At 45.0% G+C, this 21,854-nt stretch overlaps 1 protein-coding gene across 1 annotated transcript in view; it reads left to right on the forward strand.

Moving 5' to 3' along the window:
- The window catches only part of LOC137528907 (uncharacterized), a 55,750-nt gene that overhangs the window by 22,615 nt on the left and 11,281 nt on the right, over window positions 1–21,854 (forward strand). Inside the window, exons 2-3 of the mRNA XM_068250669.1 lie at window positions 15,693–15,951; window positions 17,700–17,733. Of these exons, the coding sequence (XP_068106770.1) occupies window positions 15,693–15,951; window positions 17,700–17,733 (293 nt within the window). The remainder of the gene's footprint in view (window positions 1–15,692; window positions 15,952–17,699; window positions 17,734–21,854) is intronic.

The following is a 21,854-nucleotide window of genomic DNA, read 5'->3' on the forward strand; positions in this document are numbered from 1 at the left end:
TGGCTGCTTCCACCTCCAGCCTACCTGGGGACACCTATGGGGACGACGTTGAGGGGATGAGCAGGCAGTAGGCAATCCGGATCTCCCTCTATTTCTGTGTGCAAGAATGTAGAGGGAGATACATTTTTTGCATTGCCTTTCAGTATCCCTCCGTGTATCCGGGGCCCGTGAAGTCCCCACAAATCCGGACTCTCCGTTTTTCAAAACGGATCCCCCTGATCGCCCAGGGATCCGTTTTTGAAGTGTGTGAAGACGGACGCTATTTTTAAAATTGGTCCGTGGCTCCAGTTTTGGTCCAGGCCAAAAAACGGAGCCAAGGATACGTTTTTAAAACAAATGTGAACCGGCCCTTAATGTTTTACAGTAAGTAGATCACCTTCTCCTTGCAGATCTGAAATGACTTCTGGTTTGTGGGACTGAACTACATTTCACAAATTCCTGCATTTGTACATCCTCACCTCTAAATCCAGCATTTGTACCTGCGGGGACACCTGCTTACTTTAAAGAGACTCTGTAACATGAAAAAGATCCCCTGGGGGGTACTCACCTCGGGTGGGGGAAGCCTCCGGATCCTAATGAGGCTTCCCACGCCGTCCTCTGTCCCACGGGGGTTTCGCTGCAGCCCTCTGAACAGCCGGTGACAGGCCCGACTGTAATTTCAATATTTACCTTTGCTGGCTCCAGCAGGGGCGCTGTGGCTGCTTTCCTCTCCGAACTACACGGAAATACCCGATCTCAGTCGGGTCCGCTCCACTGCGCAGGCGCCGGAAACTTGCGCCTGCGCAGTAGAGCAGACTCGACGGCGATCGTGTGTTTCCGTGTAGTTCAGAGCCGACAGCCGTCAGAGCGCCTGCGCAGGAGCCAGGAAGGTAAATATTACGTCTCGGCTGCACGGAGGGCTGCAGCGAGACCCCCGTGGGACAGAGGACGGCGTGGGAAGCCTCATTAGGATCCGGAGGCTTCCCCCACCCGAGGTGAGTACCCCCCAGGGGATTTTTTGAGGTTACAGATCCTCTTTAAGGCCTCTTTTCCACGGACAGTTGATAGGCAGTAAATGCCTTTCAAACTCTCACAACTGCTCACTGCTGCCTGGCAACTGCTTGTTGCTGCCTAGTAACTGCTTGCTGAGCACACGGTTTGTGGAAAAGAGGCCTTAGAGTCCACCTCGATAAGGCTTCTTTCATAGAGGGACGTTGCGTTTGATGCGACATTAAGGTCGCATAACGTGCCTCTATTGCAACGCGTTGAAAGACTATAACTTGGACGTTATAGTACATTATTTAGCCCTGCGTTTGGTGCGCCGTTTTCGTCGCACAGTGATAGAACCAAAACGGCGCATGCGTTACATGCAAAAAAAAAAAAAAAATTACCGAGCATGTGCAACACACATAACGCAGCAAATGTATTGCTAAACGCACAGCATGCAGCACTTTCTAAATATTGCTACACATTACACACAACGCAACGTGTGCACTGTGAATGTCGCACAGACTTTGTATTGCTGTGCGTTAGTCTGCGTTGGAACATTTTCAAACGTGCGACTTTAACGTCGCACTGTGAAAGAGGCCTAAACCATAGTGAACAAGGACTACTAAGATTTAGTACTTTATATTTGGTAGCTCTAAATTTTGTTGCAGGATTACGAATCGGTTCTTTTCCGTTAGCCGGGCGCATCCTGTAGGTGGCGACAAATCTCCACCAGAGTTACATTTTTCCCTACTATCCATGGCGGCCTGGAGGGGGAATAGTAATTAGCGCCACCTGCCGGATGCGCCCGGGTAACGGATAAGTACATACGAATCTAATAAGTATAATACACTTATTCCAATTCAACCCTAAACTGTCCTTTTATCAATGATGCAATTATAATTTGTTACTGGTTTTGCTCACCTGAAGTGATTTGGCTGTCTATGTGCAGGTGAAACTGAAAACATTTGTGAAAAAGTCAATTTATTTCAGTAATGGTGGCCATACACGGTACAATAAAAACGTTCGATTTTCCCACTTATTCAATCTAAATGATCGAATTGAATGAAAGTTGAAAATATTATTTTTTTTTATCAAGAAATTCGAACGATTATCCCGTTTTTTCGGGAAAAATGATCGGACATGCTGGAAAAATCTTTATATTCGATCTAATGGAATAATCGAACTAAATTATCTAATTGAAAAATTGTACCATGTATGGCCACCTTAAGGCCTCTTTTCCACGAACTGTTTACAGGCCGTGAAATGCCTCTCAAACTCTCACAACTGCTTGCTGCTGCCTGGTAACTGCTTGCTGAGCACACAGCTCAACAGTTTGTGGAAAAGAGGCCTAATTCAGCTTAAAAGGTGAAACTAATGTATGAAATAGACTCATTACATGCAAAGCAAGATATTTAAAGCCTTTGTTATAATTTTGATGATTATGGTTTACAGCTTATGAGAACCCCAAAATCAAAATCTCAGACAATGATGCTTCATACACACTTGAGATAAAAGTCTTTGGCAAAGTGAAAGATCACAGACCAATTTTACCCCATTCCATGTAGTATGAGAGCCATACCTACACAGTCTATTCTATGGAGCTGCACTCCCCATCAAATAAAATCTTTGCAAGATGCTGCACACAAAGATGCTGCACACAAAGATGCCCGTACACATTCAAAAGATCAGTATCTGCAAAAGATCTGTTCCTGCAAAATATCCATTCCTGCAAAATGCATTCATAGTCTATGAGATCTGCAGATCCTCATACACACCTAGTTTAACAGACTTCATCTGCATATCTGGCAATCATCTGCAGATCTGAAAATCCATCCTGGTGGATGTGATCTGCAGATGATCTGCAGATGATTGTCTGTTATACCAAGTGTGTATGAGGATCTGCAGATATCATAGACTATGAATGCATTTTGCAGGAATGGATCTTTTGCAGGAACAGATCTTTTGCAGATAATGATCTTTTGAGTGTGTACGGGCATCTTTGTGTGCAGCATCTTGCAAAGATATTTATCTGATGGGGAGTTCAGCTCCATAGAAAAGACTGTGTAGAGTATGGCTCTCATACTACATGGAAGGGGGTAAAATTGGTCTGTGATCTTTCATTTTTAAAAGACTATAGTCTGATGTGTGTATGAAGCAATACTCTACACAGTCTATTCTATGGAGCTGAACTCCCCATCAGATAAAAATCTTTGCAAGATGCTGCACACAAAGATGCCCGTACACACTCAAAAGATCATTATCTGCAAAAGATCTGTTCCTGCAAAAAATCCATTCCTGCAAAATGCATTCATAGTCTATGAGATCTGCAGATCCTCATATACACTTGGTTTAACAGACTTCATCTGCATATCTATATAATCGCTGCTGGACTGCGCTCTCCACCTCCTAGAAAATGACACAAAACCGCTTCACATAGCGTGACTCTGTATAATCGACATGTACACACTGCACCCGTGTCTCAGTGAATAAAGTGCTCCACACGTGCTCACACGCCTTTAAACAAGATTGCGCTCACCAACTCGTAGCCACCTCAAACATCAGGTGGGTCTAGCGCTCAAAGTAATATCCTCAGGCACTTGATACTGTTCTTCACCTTTTTCTTTAATATTAAAATTTCCTCCATATAAAAACATAAAAGCACAATAGTGTAATATTGCAAAACACTTGAAAGCCTCCCGCGCACTGAATGCGCACTTACGTGATCTCCACTTGTGTCTTAGCGCATCACATATGGTGTAACAGCGAGGTCTGCCCCAGGTCTGGTGGATAAGCGGCGTCCCGTCTCCCCGACCCTCTCCGCGGCGTTCCTCCCGCTACTCCATCCTGGTGGATCTGATCTGCAGATGATTATCTGTTAAACCAAGTGTGTATGAGGATCTGCAGATCTCATAGACTATGAATGCATTTTGCAGGAATGGATCTTTTGCAGGAACGGATCTTCTGCAGATACTGATCTTTTGAATGTCTACAGCATCTTTGTGTGCAGCATCTTGCAAAGATTTTATCTGATGGGGAGTTCAGCTCCATAGAATAGACTGTGTAGGTATGGCTCTCATACTACATGGAAGGGTGGTAAGATTGGTCTGTGATCTTTCATTTTCCAAAGACTTTTATCTCAAGTGTGTATGAAGCATTAGGCCTCTTTTCCACCAGCAGTTGAACTGTGTGCTCAGCAAACAGTTACCAGGCAGCAGTGAGCATTAACCAGGCAGCAGTGAGGCCTCTTTTACACGGGCAGTAGATAGGCAGGGAAATTACTCTCAGCTCTTACAACTGCTTGCTGCTGCTTGGTAACTGCTCGCTGCTGCCTGGTAACTGCTCGCTGCTGCCTGGTAACTGCTTGCTGAGCACCAGGCAGCAGTGAGAAGTTACCAGACAGCAACAAGCAGTTACCAGACAGCATTGAGCAGTTGTGAGCGTTTGAGAGGCATTTCACTGCCTATGTCTGTGGAAAAGAGTTCAGTAAAGGAAGAAGATTGATTGGCACAAGATGCTTGCAGACTGTAGACAGGTAGGGTGTAGCAGGTTACTCTAGTTGTGCCTCCAGACCAATAGACCATATCCATGCGTAAAAGTAGAAAAAAGTATCTGGGCACCAACAGCAGCAGTGAAATGCCTCTCAAACTCTCTCAACTGCTCACTGCTGCCTGGTAACTGCTTGTTGCTGCATGATAACTGCTTACTTCTGCCTGGTAACTGCTTGCTGGGCACCCAGCTCAACTGTTCGTGGAAAGGAGGCCTTAATTCATCCCCATACCAAATGACCTAACAAGTGTGGAAGCCTGACAGCCGTTTCACAGGATCAACCTGCTTCCTCAGAGGTAACCATGGTTGGTACTTTTTTCTACTTTTACGCATCCGTGGAAAAGAGGCCGAAGAATATTGTAAAAATGTTCGATATTTTAGGCCTCTTTTCCACAAACTGTTTTTAGGCAGTGAAATCCCTCTCAAACTCTCACAACTGCTCACTGCTGCCTGGTAACTGCTTGTTGCTGCCTGGTAACTGCTTACTGCTGCCTGGTAACTGCTTGCAGAACACACAGCTCAACAGTTCATGGAAAAGAGGCCTTAGGGCCTGTACACACTGCAGCGCTTGCGTTGCGTTTTTAAAAATGCATGCGTTTTTAAAATCGCAAGGTCTTTTGAAAAAGAATGAAAATCGTGATGATTTGTACACACTGGTGCGATGCGTTTTTAGAAAAACGCAAATCGCAGTGCCTGCTTGCTTTTTTAAGCGCAGCGCTTGAAAAACGCATTAAAAACGCATTCGCTTGCGTTTTTACCTGCGTTTTTCAGAAGTCAGTATCCCAGAAGACTCTGCAATTTCCTGATTCCTGTTGAAAAGTAAACTAGAAAAAAAACAAAGGATTCTTTAGCCAATCAGCAATTACAAGAAAAACGCAAACGCATCAAAAACGCAGGCAAAAGCGCATGCGTTTTTTAAAACATACAATGCGTTTTTAAAATTACATGCACTTGCGATTTTAAAAACGCATGTGCTTGCGTTTTTCAGTGTGTACAGTCCCTTAGGCTCAAAGTGTGAGACCCTAATCAGCTAATTCATCCAAAACACCCGCAAAGGATTCCTATTAGTTTCACCTTTTAGGCCTCTTTTCCACAGACGGTTGATAGGCAGTGAAAAGCTTCTCAAACTGGTACTTATCCATTAGCCAGGTGCATCCGGCAGGTGGCGCTAATTACTATTCCCCCTCCAGGCCGCCATGGATAGTAGGGAAAGATGTAACTCTGGTGGAGATTTGTCGCCACCTACAGGATGCGCCCGGCTAACGGAAAAGAACCCTCAAACTCTCACAACTGCTCACTACTGCCTGGTAACTGCTTGTTGCTGCCTGGTATCTGCTCACTGCTGCTTGGTAACAGTCCGTGGAAAAGAGGCCTAACTGAAATAAAAGGACTTTTGCACGATATTCTATTTTTTTTTATTTTCACCTGTATATAGCTCCTTCGTCTGCATAATTAAACCCACTGGCCAAATGCGCATAACATGTTATACATGCAGCACATGCTTTGAGCTCAAAATGTGAGTCGTGCTATTTATGCAATGCATATTGTGTTGCTTGCATAAATGCGCAAAGTGCACACATAAATGTTACCGCCCTGACGTGAATCAGGACCTTTACCCTTTGTTGGGCTATAAAAGGGCTCTAGATATAGCTAAAGTGATTATTATGACCTAACTGCTCCCTACTCTCACACAGAACCCTCCCCTGATGGTGCCTAACCCTAACCCCCAAGGTGGTGCCTAACCCTAAGACTCCCCAGGTGGTGCCTAACCCTAAGACTCCCCAGGTGGTGCCTAACCCGAAGACACCCCAGGTGGCGCCTAACCCTAAGACCCCCAGGTGGTGCCTAACCCTAAGACTCCCCCCCCCCCAGGTGGTGCCTAACCCTAAGACTCCCCAGGTGGTACCTAACCCTAATACTCCCCTGGTGGTGCCTAACCCTAAGACCCCCCAGGTGGTGCCTAACCCTAAGACCCTCCCCCCCCACTTGCGATGCCTAATCCTAACCTCCCCTGCACCCTCGAATCAAAAATCTTGTCTATAAAAGGGCGCCCTTTTGTAGCAGAATCAAAAACCTTGTAGCCGAAAACCTTGTAGCCAAATAAAAATATGGGCTACAAAGGGGTGCCCTACTGTGGCCGAAAACCTTGTAGCCAAAAAAAAATTATGGGCTACAGATGGGCGCCCGCTTGTAGCCTATATCAAAACTCGGGAGCCCTTTTCACCACCTTGTAGCCCATGTTTGCAGAAATAATATTGATATTAATGGAGGAGCCCTTTTTATCCAGGCAGCTCAGGAGCCCTTTTCAACGGATCCCGGGGCACCCCCTAATCATGGGGCACCCCATCAAAACTTTTATGGGCCCCCACAATGTTCACACCCTTTCCCCGGCCTGCCCTTGGTAACCTGGGAGTCCATCTTGCAAGGATGGTAAAACAAGTGTGGTCATCAACATCTTCACAGGGGGGGAGAAGGGGGGGGGGGGGTAACAAGAGTCTGGGAGGATATGATGGCAGCATTAGCTTGGCAAGATGGCCACTGCCTAGAATAGAATTTTCTGCTTTTCCTTTATAAAATTCACAGGAATTACGTGGATAGCACAATACATCTGTTATGTAAGTAGAAGTAGTATTTATCTACTTATATATGTGTTTTTTATTTCTAGGTTAGCATGGGTGTCGCTTGTTCTTTAATGAGGCAACAGCAGTAGTGTGCACACAGCTCAGGGTGTCAGTGAGTTGTGAGGTGTCACATAAACACAGGAGACCGATGTACTAGCCCTCAAAAGGGCTGTTTGGGGTTCTGTGATGATGTGTAAGGGGCGGGTCGAACGCACCATATGTTCGCAGTGGAAATTCGCTGAGAACTGTCCGCCGGCGAACTGTTCAGGTCATCGGTATTTGCGATATCACCATACAGTCCAAAGTGATAAGCCATACTCCAGGACACATTATATATAGGCGCTGCTAATGCAAAATCACTGTAATAAGCAACGTTAAATTCTCAGCGATATAAGCAATCCCTCCATCTAAAACGGGTGGCCAGTAATAATCTGCAGTATACTACGATCTTCAGCAAAGAGACTTCAAAAGCGCACAATCCAGAAACAAGCAGTATCCCCATTGAGATTTTAAAATAAAAATACTGTAAGTCAGCCTTTCTCAACCTTTTTAACCTGGGGGAACCCCTGCAAATATTTTTTGGATCTCAAGGAACCCCTGCATTTTTTTTGCAGGAGGCATGGACTCTAAAAGTAGGTGCGGCTGTTTATGTCACTACCCCCTATTACAGAGCCCCTCATTATACTGTCTCCTTATTCTAGTGTTTTTTTATTAATATGCTCATTATTATTCTGACCCCCAATTGAGTGCTGCTTTTTACAGTATCTCCTATTATAATGTGCTCGCTATTATACTTCCCTCACGATGGGGGAAAATGTCAAGGAACTGCAGCGTACTCAAGGAACCTTGGAGTTCCAGGGAACCTTGGTTGAGAAAGCCTGGTGTAAGTGCTTATTTGGAAATTTGGTGACAGCAACAAGATTCAAACAATTTGTAAGGGGGCCACAAAAGACTGGTTGTACACTTAGAAGAAAACACCTGGTAGGACGTGTCACAGATAATTACATGAAAGGACTACTATCACAAATGTAAGGTTAATTTGTAATGCTAAGAATACGCCATACATTTTTACCCTCGATAGATGGTTCGATAGATCATTTCCAACATTTCCGATATTCCTTCCGATAGTTTTTTGGCTCGATTTCTCATAGAAGTGAATGGAAAAAGATAAGAAAAACGAGCAGAAGATAAGAGAATCGAGCGCAGAAACAATCGGGTGGTAAATCGAGTGGAAAAAAAACGTATTGTGTGTACATTGTATAAAGGCATAATAAAAAAGCAGTATTTCATGTGCATGGGTGCATCTTTTTTTCCAGATTCAGAGAGCCGCCTTATGCTAGGTACATACCATACAATTTTCTGTTAGTTTTTCTGTTACCTGCCAGATAGATTTTTTTTTCCAGCATGTTCATCTGGCAGGTAAATCTAACAGAAAATTGTATGGTGTGTACCTAGCAGCCTTTGATGAATGGATGCCACACCATACAATTTTCTGTTAGATTTACCTGCCAGATAGATTTTTCCTTAGATGAATTCCAGTGTCTTATCAGCACACAGCTGTAGTGGATGTGAAATGGGACAGAACAGAGCATATTTAGTATAGTACACAAAAGACAGATTAACTGCTTCAGGTATAGGACAGGAAATGAGCAGGCTGCTCTGCTGCTGTTATCAGTACCATATAGTGTGGAGGAGCGTCACAGAGTGGGTGGGGTCAGTGCAGAGGACAATGCCCTTGGCCAGCATTTAGCTAAGTCGATTCCCCTCAGAGGCTGCTGCACAAATGCTCGATTCTCAGCAGAGGTGGTCATTATTGGCTTCTTTTGGTAAATTTAATCTAGCAAGTGAACATAGCTTTTGAGAGTATCTGAAGTAATGTGAAATGGCAGAATAAATATACAGTGGTTTCCAAAAGTATTCAGCCCCCTTGAAGTTTTCCACATTTTGTCACATTCCTGCCACAAACATGAATGAATTTTATTGGAATTCCACATGAAAGACCAATACAAAGTGGTGTACACGTGAGAAGTGGAACGAAAATCAAACATGATTGCAAACATTTTTAAAAAATCAATAACTGCAAAGTGGGGTGTGCGTAATTATTCAGCCCCCTTTGGTCTGAGTGCAGTCAGTTGCCCATAGACATTGCCTGATGAGTGCTAATGACTAAATAGAGTGCACCTGTGTGTAATCTAATGTCAGTACAAATACAGCTGCTCTGCGACGGCCTCAGAGGTTGTCTAAGAGAATATTGGGAGCAACAACACCATGAAGTCCAAAGAAGACACCAGACAGGTCAGGGATAAAGTGATTGAGAAATTTAAAGCAGGCTTAGGCTACAAAAAGATTTCCAAAGCCTTGAACACCCCAAGGAGCACTGTTCAAGCGATCATTGAGAAATGGAAGGAGTATGGCACAACTGTACACCTACCAAGACAAGGCCGTCCACCTAAACTCACAGGCCGAACAAGGAGAGTGCTGATCAGAAATGCAATCAAGAGGCCCATGGTGACTCTGGACGAGCTGCAGAGATCTACAGCTCAGGTGGGGGAATCTGTCCATAGGACAACTATCAGTCGTGCACTGCACAAAGTTGGCCTTTATGGAAGAGTGGCAAGAAGAAAGGCATTGTTAACAGAAAAGCATAAGAAGTCCCGTTTGCAGTTTGCCACAAGCCATGTGGGGGACACAGCAACCATGTGGAAGAAGGTGGTCTGGTCAGATGAGACCAAAATGGAACTTTTTGGCCAAAATGCAAAACGCTATGTGTGGCGGAAAACTAACACTGAACATCACTCTGAACACACCATCCCCACTGTCAAATATGGTGGTGGCAGCATCATGCTCTAGGGGTGCTTCTCTTCAGCAGAGACAGGGAAGCTGGTCAGAGTTGATGGGAAGATGGATGGAGCCAAATACAGGGCAATCTTGGAAGAAAACCGCTTAGAGTCTGCAAAAGACTTGAGACTGGGGCGGAGGTTCACCTTCCAGCAGGACAACAACCCTAAACATAAAGCCAGGGCAACAATGGAATGGTTTAAAACAAAATAATATCCATGTGTTAGAATGGCCCAGTGAAAGTCTTTTTCCTAAATCCAATCGAGAATCTGCGGCAAGATCTGAAAACTGCTGTTCACAAACGCTGTCCATCTAATCTGACTGAGCTAGAGCTGTTTTGCAAAGAAGAATGGGCAAGGATTTCAGTCTCTAGATGTGCAAAGCTGGTAGAGACATACCCTAAAAGACTGGCAGCTGTAATTGCAGCAAAAGGTGGTTCTACAAAGTATTGACTCAGGGGGCCGAATAATTACGCACACCCCACTTTGCAGTTATTTATTTTAAAAAATGCTTGGAGTCATGTATGATTTTCGTTCCACTTCTCGCGTGTACACCACTTTGTATTGGTCTGTCACGTGGAATTCCAATAAAATTGATTCATGTTTGTGGCAGTAATGTGAAAAAATGTGGAAAACTTCAAGTGGGCCGAATACTTTTGCAAGCCACTGTATATAACAAGGCTCCTTATTTCCTATTTTTCTGACTATAAGGATTACGAATTCAGGTCTGTAAATGGCACCTTCTCTGAAGTCAGACTGTAGCATAACTCTCTCACTGATAGCTCATTACATGCTATAAAACTTTTACATTGCAAAGAAACACTTCTAAGTGTGGAGAACTAATAAAAAAGATCAATAGTTAAAGTTTGAAACTATGAAACATTCGAAAATCTGTTGTCCTTCAGCTGAGATTATAAAAACCTTACACTTAGATTTTTAGCTGTAAACCACTTAGGGCCCGTTTCCACTAGAGCGAATCTGCATGCGTTTCCTGCATGCAGATTCGCATAGAGTTAGACAACACAAGTGAATGGGACTGTTTCCACTTGTCAGGATTTCTGAGCGTTTTTCTGTGCAGAAAAAATCTGCACAGCAGAGCCATCAGAATTCGCATACCGCATACTGCTATGCGATTCGCATACAATGTATTTAGGGCACGTTTCCACTATCGCGAATCTGCATGCGTCCAACGCATGCAGATTCGCACATGTAATGCAAGTGGATGGGCCTGTTTCCACTGTAGCGTTGTTGAGGTGCGTTTTTTTCAGCGGTAAAAAAACGCACAAAAGAGCCAACGAATTCGCCTGCGAGTGGAATGCATGCGAATCGCCGCTAATGTATTAGGAAATTCGCATGCGGCTATGGTATGCGAATTTTCATGCGAATTCGCATGCGAATTCGCATAGGTACCAATGTAATTCAAACAGGCAGTGACATGGTTAATTTCGCATATACCCTCACCTATGCGAATTCGCATGCGAATTCGCGGCAAAAAACGCGCAAAAATTCGCATCCGCATGCTAATTCATGGAATTTCAACAGCGGTGGAATCCAGGCGATTCTGCACCGCAATAGTGGAAACGAGCCCTAAACAGGAAATTCGCATGCGGTTTTGTTATGCGAATTTTCATGCAAATTCGCATACGATTTCGCATAGAAACAATGGAAAAGCACACAGGCACTGCCATGGTTAAATTCGCATACATAGTCATCCATGCGAAATCGTATGCGAATTCGCATGAAAATTCGCATACAACCGCATGCGAAATTCGCATCCGCATGCAAATTTTTGCCGCGGCGATTCCCACCGTACAGGTGGAAACGGGCCCTTAATGTATTTCATACAGTATATCCCGGAGACTTCATCTTAGCTCCAGGGGCATAGATATACATACCTCCACGGTATTGTTCCTGCGCATGCTCCCATGCGCATTCATGTCACCGCCCATTAGTAGACTGATCGGTCTGAGCTGGCTGCTCTGCTGCTGTTAATTCAGCCCCATATAGTGTGAAGAGAGAGTGGGGTGAGTATGGAGGACAATACCCTTGGCCAGCACTCGATCCCGCTCAGAGACTGCTGTGCACTGATCCAAGTGCCTGTGATCAATAAGATAGTGAAAGTAAAACCATACACTATTTCCTGTGTACTGTGCACAGTGCCAGAAATATAAAGTGGGGGGACATCTAGTGGCCAAATAGTAAAAAATTACCACCTATTACATTCAATTAAACAGACATACATAAATCCCCCGTTAAAATTTACCCCTTACCTCCCCCACTCTACTATAGTTCCCAAAATAAAACATTTGTATATATTTTTTAAAAAAAATGACATAAAAAATACATACAGTACAAGTTTTTATGTATGTCATGAGGGTATATTACTGTAATTTTTGCAAATTAGGGCTTGTAATTAGTGACGGACTCACAGCTGGAAAAAAAACCCTTTATTTCCAAATAATATATTGTCGCCATATATTGTACTAGGGACATAATTTAAATGCTGTAATAACTGAGACAAATGGACAAATAAAATGTGTGTATTGTATCCACAGTCAGTTGCGCATATTAATTTAAAGCTATAATGGCTGAAAATTAAGAAATAATGATTTTTTTTACATTTCTTTCGTATTATTCCCCTTAAAATGCATTTAGTATAGAATATTCTTACCAAAAAGTACCACCGAAAGAAAGCCTACTTGGTGGCGAAAAAAAACAAGATACAGATCATTTTGTTGTGATAAGTAGTGATAAAGTTTTTGGCAAATTAATGGAAGGAGTGCTGAAAGCTGGAAATTGATCTGGTCCATAAGGGGAAAAACTCCTTAGTGGTGAAATGGTTAAACAAAAAATAATTGTGATTTCCAGAAAATCCCGATTTAGGATTAGAATAAGGCTACTTTCACACCAAGACGTTGCATTTTAGGGGACGTTATGGTCGCATAACATGCCGCTAACGCAACGCCTGGTGGTACTGGATGTGGACGTCAGACTGAGCCGCGTTGTGCAGCTCACTCTGGCGTCCGTGATGCCGTGATGCGTACTCTTGGACGCATGCGGCATCATGTGATGCCGCCAGCCAATCGCCTCACAGAGCAGCCGCTCCAGGAAGTAAACACTGCATGTCACATCGTGCAGTGAATATTAATTAGCCATGTGCCTGGCCGCTCTCCCCTCCTCCCCAACATTACTGAGCATGTGCAAGCAGTCTAACGCGGCTTAGCCGCGTATAAAGTACTGCATGCAGTACGTTATCTTGAGGTGCAGCGTTACAATGTAACGCAACGTGGGCACTGTGAACAGCCCATTGATTTTTCATTACTGTGCGGTGGGCTGCGTTACAGGCTGCTCTAACGTGCGCCTGTAACGTCCCACTGTGAAAGCAGCATTATAGATACAACTATCCAGTGCAGTCAACATTTCTATTAAAAACAAGGTAGCCAGTCAGAGATGTGTATGCCTCTAACAGCTTACTTATAACAAGATGCTGATTAGCGCTATTGATGCTGCCCAAGTGGCAGTGTTTAGGGGATGATGCAATCAATAAGGGATTAATAAGGGGTCTCATAAAGTGTATTAGAGACGAGGAATCCTTTAGTGTTGTATAATACATTTTTGTTTGTTTACGTGCTCATGAGGGGTCTGTAGTCATTGTTAGCACAGATTACCTCGGCAGCTGAGAAAATGATGCGAGGGGGCGGCACCAAAGTTGAAAATTACAGGAAATAAAGTTAATAAACTGACTTAAGTTTCACTTTAAAGAGGGCCCGAGGTGGGCTCATATAGTTTAAAAAAGCTAGCTAGGCTACCTGATCTGGGGGGCTGGGCGGAGCAGGTAGCCGTAATCCCCGCCTCTCTCCACCGCTCCCGCTCCTGAGGCCGGCACTGCTCCACTTTCCCTTGCACAACCTTTGGGTGATGACGCTTGAAGGAGAGAGATTGTGCATCAGGGAGGCAGGGGTGTGGCCAGAGAGAGAGAGCTGTGTCCTATATGCCCCCCCCCCCCCACCACCACCACAACCTCAGTTCTCTTTAAGGAGGAATACATGGTGCAGTTTTGGGAGTTAAAGGGAACCTGAACTGAAAAAAAGACTTTAACTTACCTGGGGATTCTACCAGCCCCCTGTGTCTGCACCGTCACAGGACAATCCTCTGGTCCTCTGCAGCGGCTGAGTTTTGGCCACTGCGTCTGCGCGGTCCTGGCCGTGCGCGTCCTTGACCAAGCTCCCGTCTCCGTGAGCATCCTGCACATGCGCAGCACAAGACTTTAGGGCATTTTGCTTCAACAAAGCATCACAGAAATTTCTGTAAAAAGTTTATTGAAGCAAACGTGGGTACTGATCAGCGAGCATGCTGGGAACAGTTTAGCATATTCATTATGCCCCATTCTTTAAAAGGAACTTGCTGCTGTGTGCTTTCTACCCAATCTGACTGGGGTTCTGTATGACATGCCGTCCTGTAATGTCTCCTGCTTCTATTCAGAGCTCTGCTATAGCGTGTGTGCTGCTGAAGATTAGTGTCACTGCTACAGATATAATTGCATTTTAATCCATAGAAACTGCTTCTGAGCTCTGGGAATGTCCTTTAATCCGCGGAACATGTCTGGGCTCAGATTGAATATGAGAATGAGATGACTCTTAGTGCCTGACCGAGAGGCAGGGACAGCCTTGGATTCAGAAAAAAAACGTACAAACGTGATCTGTCAATGCCTGCATTCAGTAATGATTCCAGCATATTCCAAAGGTGTAAGTGTACTTGGAATAGCGGGATGTGTGTTGCCCAGAGGAGTCCAAACACTTCCTAAGGAAACAGTGGAAAAAGCACAGAGACACTAGAGATGGCCAGAACCTCTGATTTTCGGTTCGCGAACCGCAATAGACTTCAATGGGGAGGCGAACTTTGAAAAATAGAAACACTTATGCTGGCCACAAAAGTGATGGAAAAGATGTTTCAAGGGGTCTAACATCTGAGTTTTTGCATGAATGAGTAGGATAGACGCCAAAAATCCCGGGGAAAAATCTGGATTTGACCCAAAGCAGCGTTTTAAGGGCAGAAATCACATTGCATGCTAAATTGCAGGCCTAAAGTGCTTTCAAACATCTTGCATCTGTATACATCAACCAACCACATTATAATAGCAGGTGAGGAAATTCAATCCTCAATCGGGTTCTTTGGGCTTCAAATATGTAGGTCACATGCCAAGAAAAATAATTGTTCAACAACAATGAACATATGGCAAAGCCCACCAAAAAATGGGTGCTGTAAGGGTAACAAATGGGACAGAAAAGGCACCCCCAAAAAACAATGGCTTACCTCTAAGAGGGACAATACTAAGTTCAAGGTAAAATGTCATTACCATCAGACACTAAAAAAAAATAACATCCGTTATTCATTCTCTTCTTTGTCATCTTGGATTCAAAGGCTAAAAACAGGATGTGTTGAGTAATTTTTATCCGAGAGCAAATTTACACTGCTTTGCAAGCAGTACATTGACTACTTTACATTGTATTAAAGTGCCATATCTTTAGTGTTGTCCAATGAAAAGATATAGTCAAATATTTACAGTGTGAGTGGTGCATTCACTTTTGTTTGTGAGATACTATACTTAATGACAGGGTAAAATTATGGTAAATTACCTTTTACAAGGTAATACTGGTGATCCCTGACTTGCCACTATAGTTTAATTCACTCTGTGCTTTGTTTCTCAATTGGGTCCTAGGTGGCTTCCTTTTCAAGCAATGGAAGGAGAGATACCTCCAGCTCACACATGAAGGAAACCTCTTGGTGTCTCGGGACCCAGATTCTTCAGCTGACCTTGAAATTCCACTATTGTCTCGATGCCAAGCAATACTACAGGGCACAGAACTAGGAGAAATGCCTAAGCTGCCAGCTGGCATACAGAGGAGCAGTTGTCTGGGGCTATCTCTGAGTGACGGAAGGACATTGCTGCTTCTGGCTCCAGATTCACAAGAATGCAGGTACTTATCTAGCATGTCGGCACTCTGATGTTTTAGGGTGTTAGTTCCATGCAACTGTAAAATCATATAAATGCAGGACACAGCTATATTAATGGCTTTGTTATTTGTCACTTCCTTAAAGGATGAATGTACTTATACAATTACCGATAATATAGACGAATATGCCCTATTGCCACATATTAGCCACCCAATCTCCAATAGTTAACTGTGTGCCTGTTTGGAAATAAGGCTGCACTTGCTACTACCATAAACAGAACACTGCTGAACCCTTATGAATACCACAGTCAGATAAGAATTTGAGTGTGAGCATGACTATTTACTCTCTCCACTCTACTCTACCCACCTGATATCTGCTTGGTCTTAGTATTGGTACCAAAGCCAGGTGATGGGCATCACCAGGGGGCCAGGAAGGAGTGTGGTCGGCTCTGGAGGGTGTGTCAGGGTCCGAAAAGTATTAAGATGAAATGGGGCCTTAGGCAATATAGCATTTTTTGTCCAACGCTTATAGTCACCTGGATTTTTTGTTTAGATTTAGAAGAGACTAGCATCCACCAGGCCCCCTAGATTCTGTCCAGGCCTTAGGTGGCCAATCTTACCAAATCCATGTAGTAGAAGAGTAAACTGAGTGAATACACTGAATATACTGTATACTATAGACAGTCTCTTATATTACATAGAAAAGGTAAGATTGGATGAAAAAGATTGGATCGTTAGTGGCCACCCTAAAAGCGTACCCTCAACCAGCCTACTCTTGAAACAATCCCTGTCCCTAAATTATCTGACGACCTATTGTTAACAGTAACCCTGTCATAATCTAACTTGACTCTAAAACATTCTTACAGACTAGTACTAATTATCCCTAGTATTAAGCATCACTGATCTTCCTGTACTCCTATATAGGGATGCTCATTCGGATTCCGCGGAAATGCAATTTCCAAAATTCCGATCGGAAATTGCATTTCCGCATCGGAATGTGGAAATCGGTAATGCAAGTGCCGTAGGCGGATTTCCGCCGGAAATCGCGGAATTTCCGCCGGAAATCGTGGAAATTCCGCTCGACTTTAACATTGATTTTCTCACAAACTATAAGGTCTTTTTGAAAACTTTTTTTGCATCTTGTTCAGGAGATTCTGTTTAACAAACCCTGAAAATTTGGTGTTTCTAGGACTTACGGGGGCTTTGCTATTAACCGCTAAAGTCGGCAGATTTTTACTGTAATGTAAAATGCAGAAAATCTGCATCTGCCTATTTTCTGCATTTACATTACAGTAAAAATCCGCCGACTTTAGCGGCTAATAGCAAAGCCCCCGTAAGTCCTAGAAACACCAAATTTTAGGGTTTGTTAAACAGAATCTCTTGAACAAAATGCAAAAAAAAGTTTTCAAAAAGACCTTATAGTTTTTGAGAAAATCGATGTTAAAGTCGGGCGGAATTTCCGTGATTTCCGGCGGAAATTCCGCATCGGAATGCGGAAATTGGTAGCGGAAAGCGGAATCGGTATTTGGCAATGGCGAAATGCGGATTTACCGCGGAATCGGAAATTAGCATTTCCGACCATCCCTACTCCTATAAAGTTGTTACACAGTATTCTGATAGCTATTTTGGATACACCTGTGTATAAAACACTCTAGTTTATAATGTTTTGTGTTGCGCTAATTTTTTTTTTACTAAGGGTATTATAGATGCATTCAAAAAAAGGTATAACACGTGTCTCCTATTACGATTTTTGTTTTTTTGTGTTTTTGCAGTACATGGATAAATATCTTGCGGAAAGTAAAAGAGGTCAGTAAAAAAAGAAGTGCAAAAAAAGTATGCTTTCCAACTCAGTAAATGTTGTTGACGTGGTTTCAAATCTGAAAATTATATTTTGTAATATGACTGGTTTACGGATTTTGTGTCTTTGTCTCCTAATGGAGAGAGTGAAAAATGCTGATTGCATTTTCTATATCGTTTTCTGCCATATTAATTTTGGGGTACCAGTTACAGCATCCTAACTTATAACATTCTCTTGCAGTATGTGGAGCAAAGGGAGAGAGGGAAGATGAAGTTCTAGCTCATTATAATTGAAGGCAAAGGTAGAAAACATGGTTGTGAAAAGTCCTTTATTATCTTTAAGCTTACCACTGAGCTTAGCTGAACTGAGCTTTGAGCATCTTCAACCCTGGCCCATAGTTGACCCTCATAAAGGTCCCTAACTGCCACTGTTAGCCACCTCTTCATGGATGTCAAAGAAGTATCCAAAAGTTAACCAGGACAAAATGGAGCTTATTGTGTTTCCTTCCTTCTCCATGCTCTCCATTTCCTTACATCGCTGTCTGACTGGGATATTATCATTTCACTCATCTCTCAAGTAGAGATGGCCCTAACCTCAGACTTTTGGTTCGCGAACCACGAACGCGAACTTCCGCAAAAGTTCGGTTCGCGCGAACTTCTGCGAACCGCAATAGACTCCAATGGGGAGGCGAACTTTGAAAACTAGAAATATTTATGCTGGCCACAAAAGTGATGGAAAAGATGTTTCAAGGGGTCTAACATCTGAGTTTTTGCATGGATGAATGGGATAGACGCCAAAAGTCCCGGGGAAAAATCTGGATTTGATGCAAAGCAGCGTTTTAAGGGCAGAAATCACATTGCATGCTAAACTGGAGGCCTAAAGTGCTTTAAAACATCTTGCATGTGTATACATCAATAAGGTAGTGTAATCAGGGTACTGCTTCATACTGACACACCAAACTCACTGTGTAACCCACCGCAAACAGCTGTTTGTGTTGTGACGGCCGTGCTGGACTAGTGCGCACCATGGTGAGAGTGCAGGCGATAGCGGTTTTCAAGCCCATATGGTGGCCAAGCTGAGGTAGCTCAATGACAGAACAACAGTGATTGTCCAGCTGATCGAATTTGGTCTGTCCACAATGAAGCAACAACCTTATTATCTTTGGTGTGCCACCCCCCGAGACACTCATATAGCCGGAGGTCATTGCTTCATTGTGATACGTAAGCCCCTTCACCGCGGCAAGGTAATGATCACGAAGGGGAATTGACACATGTACATGCCTTTTGTTTTGTTGTTGCAGCCGCAGTGCAGCCAGAAAAATTAGGCAGGCATGTACAGGCACCAGAAAAATTATTATAGCGGCCGCTGCTAGCAGCGGCCTTAAAAATTCAGGAATCCGCCTGGAGTCCTGGTGGACCCTGTTGGTGGTGGCAGAGAAGGCAGTCAAGCGGCCTGCTGGCAGAGATGCTGTGTGGGGACCGACTTAGTCATGGGGCAGGCAGTCACACGGCGTGGAGGCAGAGATGCTGTGTGCGGGAATTGACTTAGTCTACGGGCGGGCAGTAGCCCTCCGGGATCCATGCCTCATTCATTTTGATAAAGGTGAGGTACTGAACACTTTTTTGACTTAGGCGACTTCTCTTCTCAGTGACAATGCCTCCACCTGTGTCCTTAAGGTCCTTTCTGACAGGACACTTGAGGCAGGGCAAGACAGAAGTTGGATGGCAAATTGTGACAGCTCTGGCCACAGGTCAAGCCTGTGCACCCAGTAGTCCAAGGGTTCATCGCTGCTCACAGTGTCTACATCCACACTTAAGGCCAGGTAGTCGGCTACCTGCCGGTTGAGGAGTTGGTGGAGGGTGGATCCGGAAGCGCTAAGGCGAGGTGCTGGACTAAAGAATCTTCGCATGTCCGACATCACCATGAGATCACTGGAGCGTCCTGTCCTTGCCTGCGTGGACATGGGAGAAGGATTCCTGGCAGTGGTACCTTTATTGCATTGTGCTGTAACATCACCCTTAAAGGGAACCAGAGAGGAACGTGATAAAAAAAGAAGAAGCTTTTATACATACCTGGGGCTTCTTCCAGCCCCATAAGCCTGGATCGCTCCCACGCCGCCATCCTCCGCTTCCTGGATCGGCGGTACGGGGTCCCGTCACTTCCGGCGGACGCGGCCAATTGTCCGCATCACAGCGGCTCCCTCCTTACCCGTACGCATGAGGCTGCGCAGTAGGCAGCCTCACGCGTACATACATGGAGGGAGCTCGGTGTGATGCGGACTATTGGCCACGTCAGCCGGCCGACTGGCCGACTGGCGGCCATGACGGAACCCGGTACCGGCGGATCCAGGCAGCAGAGGACGGCGGCGTGGGAGCGATCCAGGCGTATGGGGCTGGAGGAAGCCCCAGGTATGTATAAAAACTTTTTTCTGGGGCCTCTGGTTCCCTTTAAATGCATTGTAAAGCATAGTTGCCAGCTTGTTCTGCAAGTGCTGCATCCTTTCTGCCTTCTGGTGATTTGGAAACATCTCCGCCACTTTGTGCCTATACCGACGGTCTAATAGCAGCTCATTCCCCTTGAGTTTTATTTTATACGGGGGTCCCTCAACAGGCTGGACAGCATGAAAGACGCCATCTGCACAAAGTTGGATGCAGACGTACTATCCATCTCCTCTTGCTCTTCCTCAGTGATGTCAGCTAAGTTCTCCTCCTCCCCCCAGCCACGAACAATACCACGGGAAAGTTGAGCAGCACAAGCCCTTTGCGACACCTGCTGCGGTTGTTCTTCCGCCTCATCCTCCTACTCCAAAACACCTTCTTCATCATCTGACTCCTCTTCCCCAAACGACTCTTCCTCCTCCTCCTCCTCCCCCCTCTGATGGCTTTCTCCTGTTGTAGCAGGCGGTCGAACATCAGGAGGGTCGAATTTCAGCGATCAGCTATCACAAATCAAGCGTCTCACCGGCAAGTTGTTTCTCCGCTGAATATCGGCAAAGCGTGCCATGGCCGTGTAAGATCGCCTGAAATGCCCACACAACTTCCTGGACTGCTTCAGGCCGTCCTGTAAGCCTGGGTACTTAGACACAAATCTCTGAATTAGGAGATTGAGCACATGTGCCATGCAGGGTACATGTGTCAACTTTCCCAAATTCAAAGCCGAAATGAGATTGCTGCTGTTGTCACACACCACGTTGCCGATGTCCAGTTGGTGCGGGGTCCAGCTGTTTGTTAAGAGCAGCCAGGAGAGCTGCTCCAGTGTGACTCTCCACTTTGAGACAAGACATGTCTAAGATGGCGTGACACCGTCGTACCTGGCATGCAGCATAGGCCCTGGGAGCTGTGGCTGTGTAGCTGGAGAGGAGATCGCAGCACCAGTAGAGTTGAACTGCCACTCAGCCAAGGAGGAGGAGGAGGACGACAGTGAAGAGGATGTAGCAGGAGGAGAGGAGGTGGCAGCAGGCCTGCCTGCAAGCCGTGGAGGTGTCACAAGTTCCTCTGCACAGCCACGTACTCCCTGCTTGCCATCGGTCACCAGGTTTACCCAATGGGCTGTGTAAGTAATGTACCTGCCCTGACCGTGCTTGGCAGACCAGGCATCCGTGGTCAGGTGGACCCTTGACCCTTGATTTTCGGAAGGCCTCAGAGTCCACCAGCTGGTATGGTAACAGCTGGCGAGCTAACAGTTCCACCAAGCCAGCTGTCAAACACCGTGCAAGGGGGTGACTGGCAGACATTGGCTTCTTCTGCTCAAAGATTTCCCTCACAGACACCTGGCTGCTGTGGGCAGAGAAGCAGGAACCGCTCAAGGTGAGAGGCGGAGTGGAGGAGGGTGGCTGTGATTGTGAAGGTGCAAGGGAGAAAGCGGCTGAAGATGATGCACCTGAAGGAGGAAGAGGAGAAGGAGGGTGGCTTTTCTTTTGTGTGCTGCTTTTCCTCAGGTGGTCTTCCCATTGCAGTTTGTGCCTTTTCAGCATGTGCCTTCGTAAGGCAGTTGTCCCTACGTGGGTGTTGGCCTTTCCACGGCTCAATTTTTGGAGGCAGAGAGAACAGATGGCATTGCTCTGATCTACGGCAGACACACAAAAAAATTCCAAACCACTGAGCCCCCCTGGGGTGATGGCACTATGGTG

The sequence above is a fragment of the Hyperolius riggenbachi genome, chromosome 8 (assembly GCF_040937935.1).
Source record: "Hyperolius riggenbachi isolate aHypRig1 chromosome 8, aHypRig1.pri, whole genome shotgun sequence".
Classification (NCBI taxonomy): Eukaryota; Metazoa; Chordata; class Amphibia; order Anura; family Hyperoliidae; genus Hyperolius; species Hyperolius riggenbachi.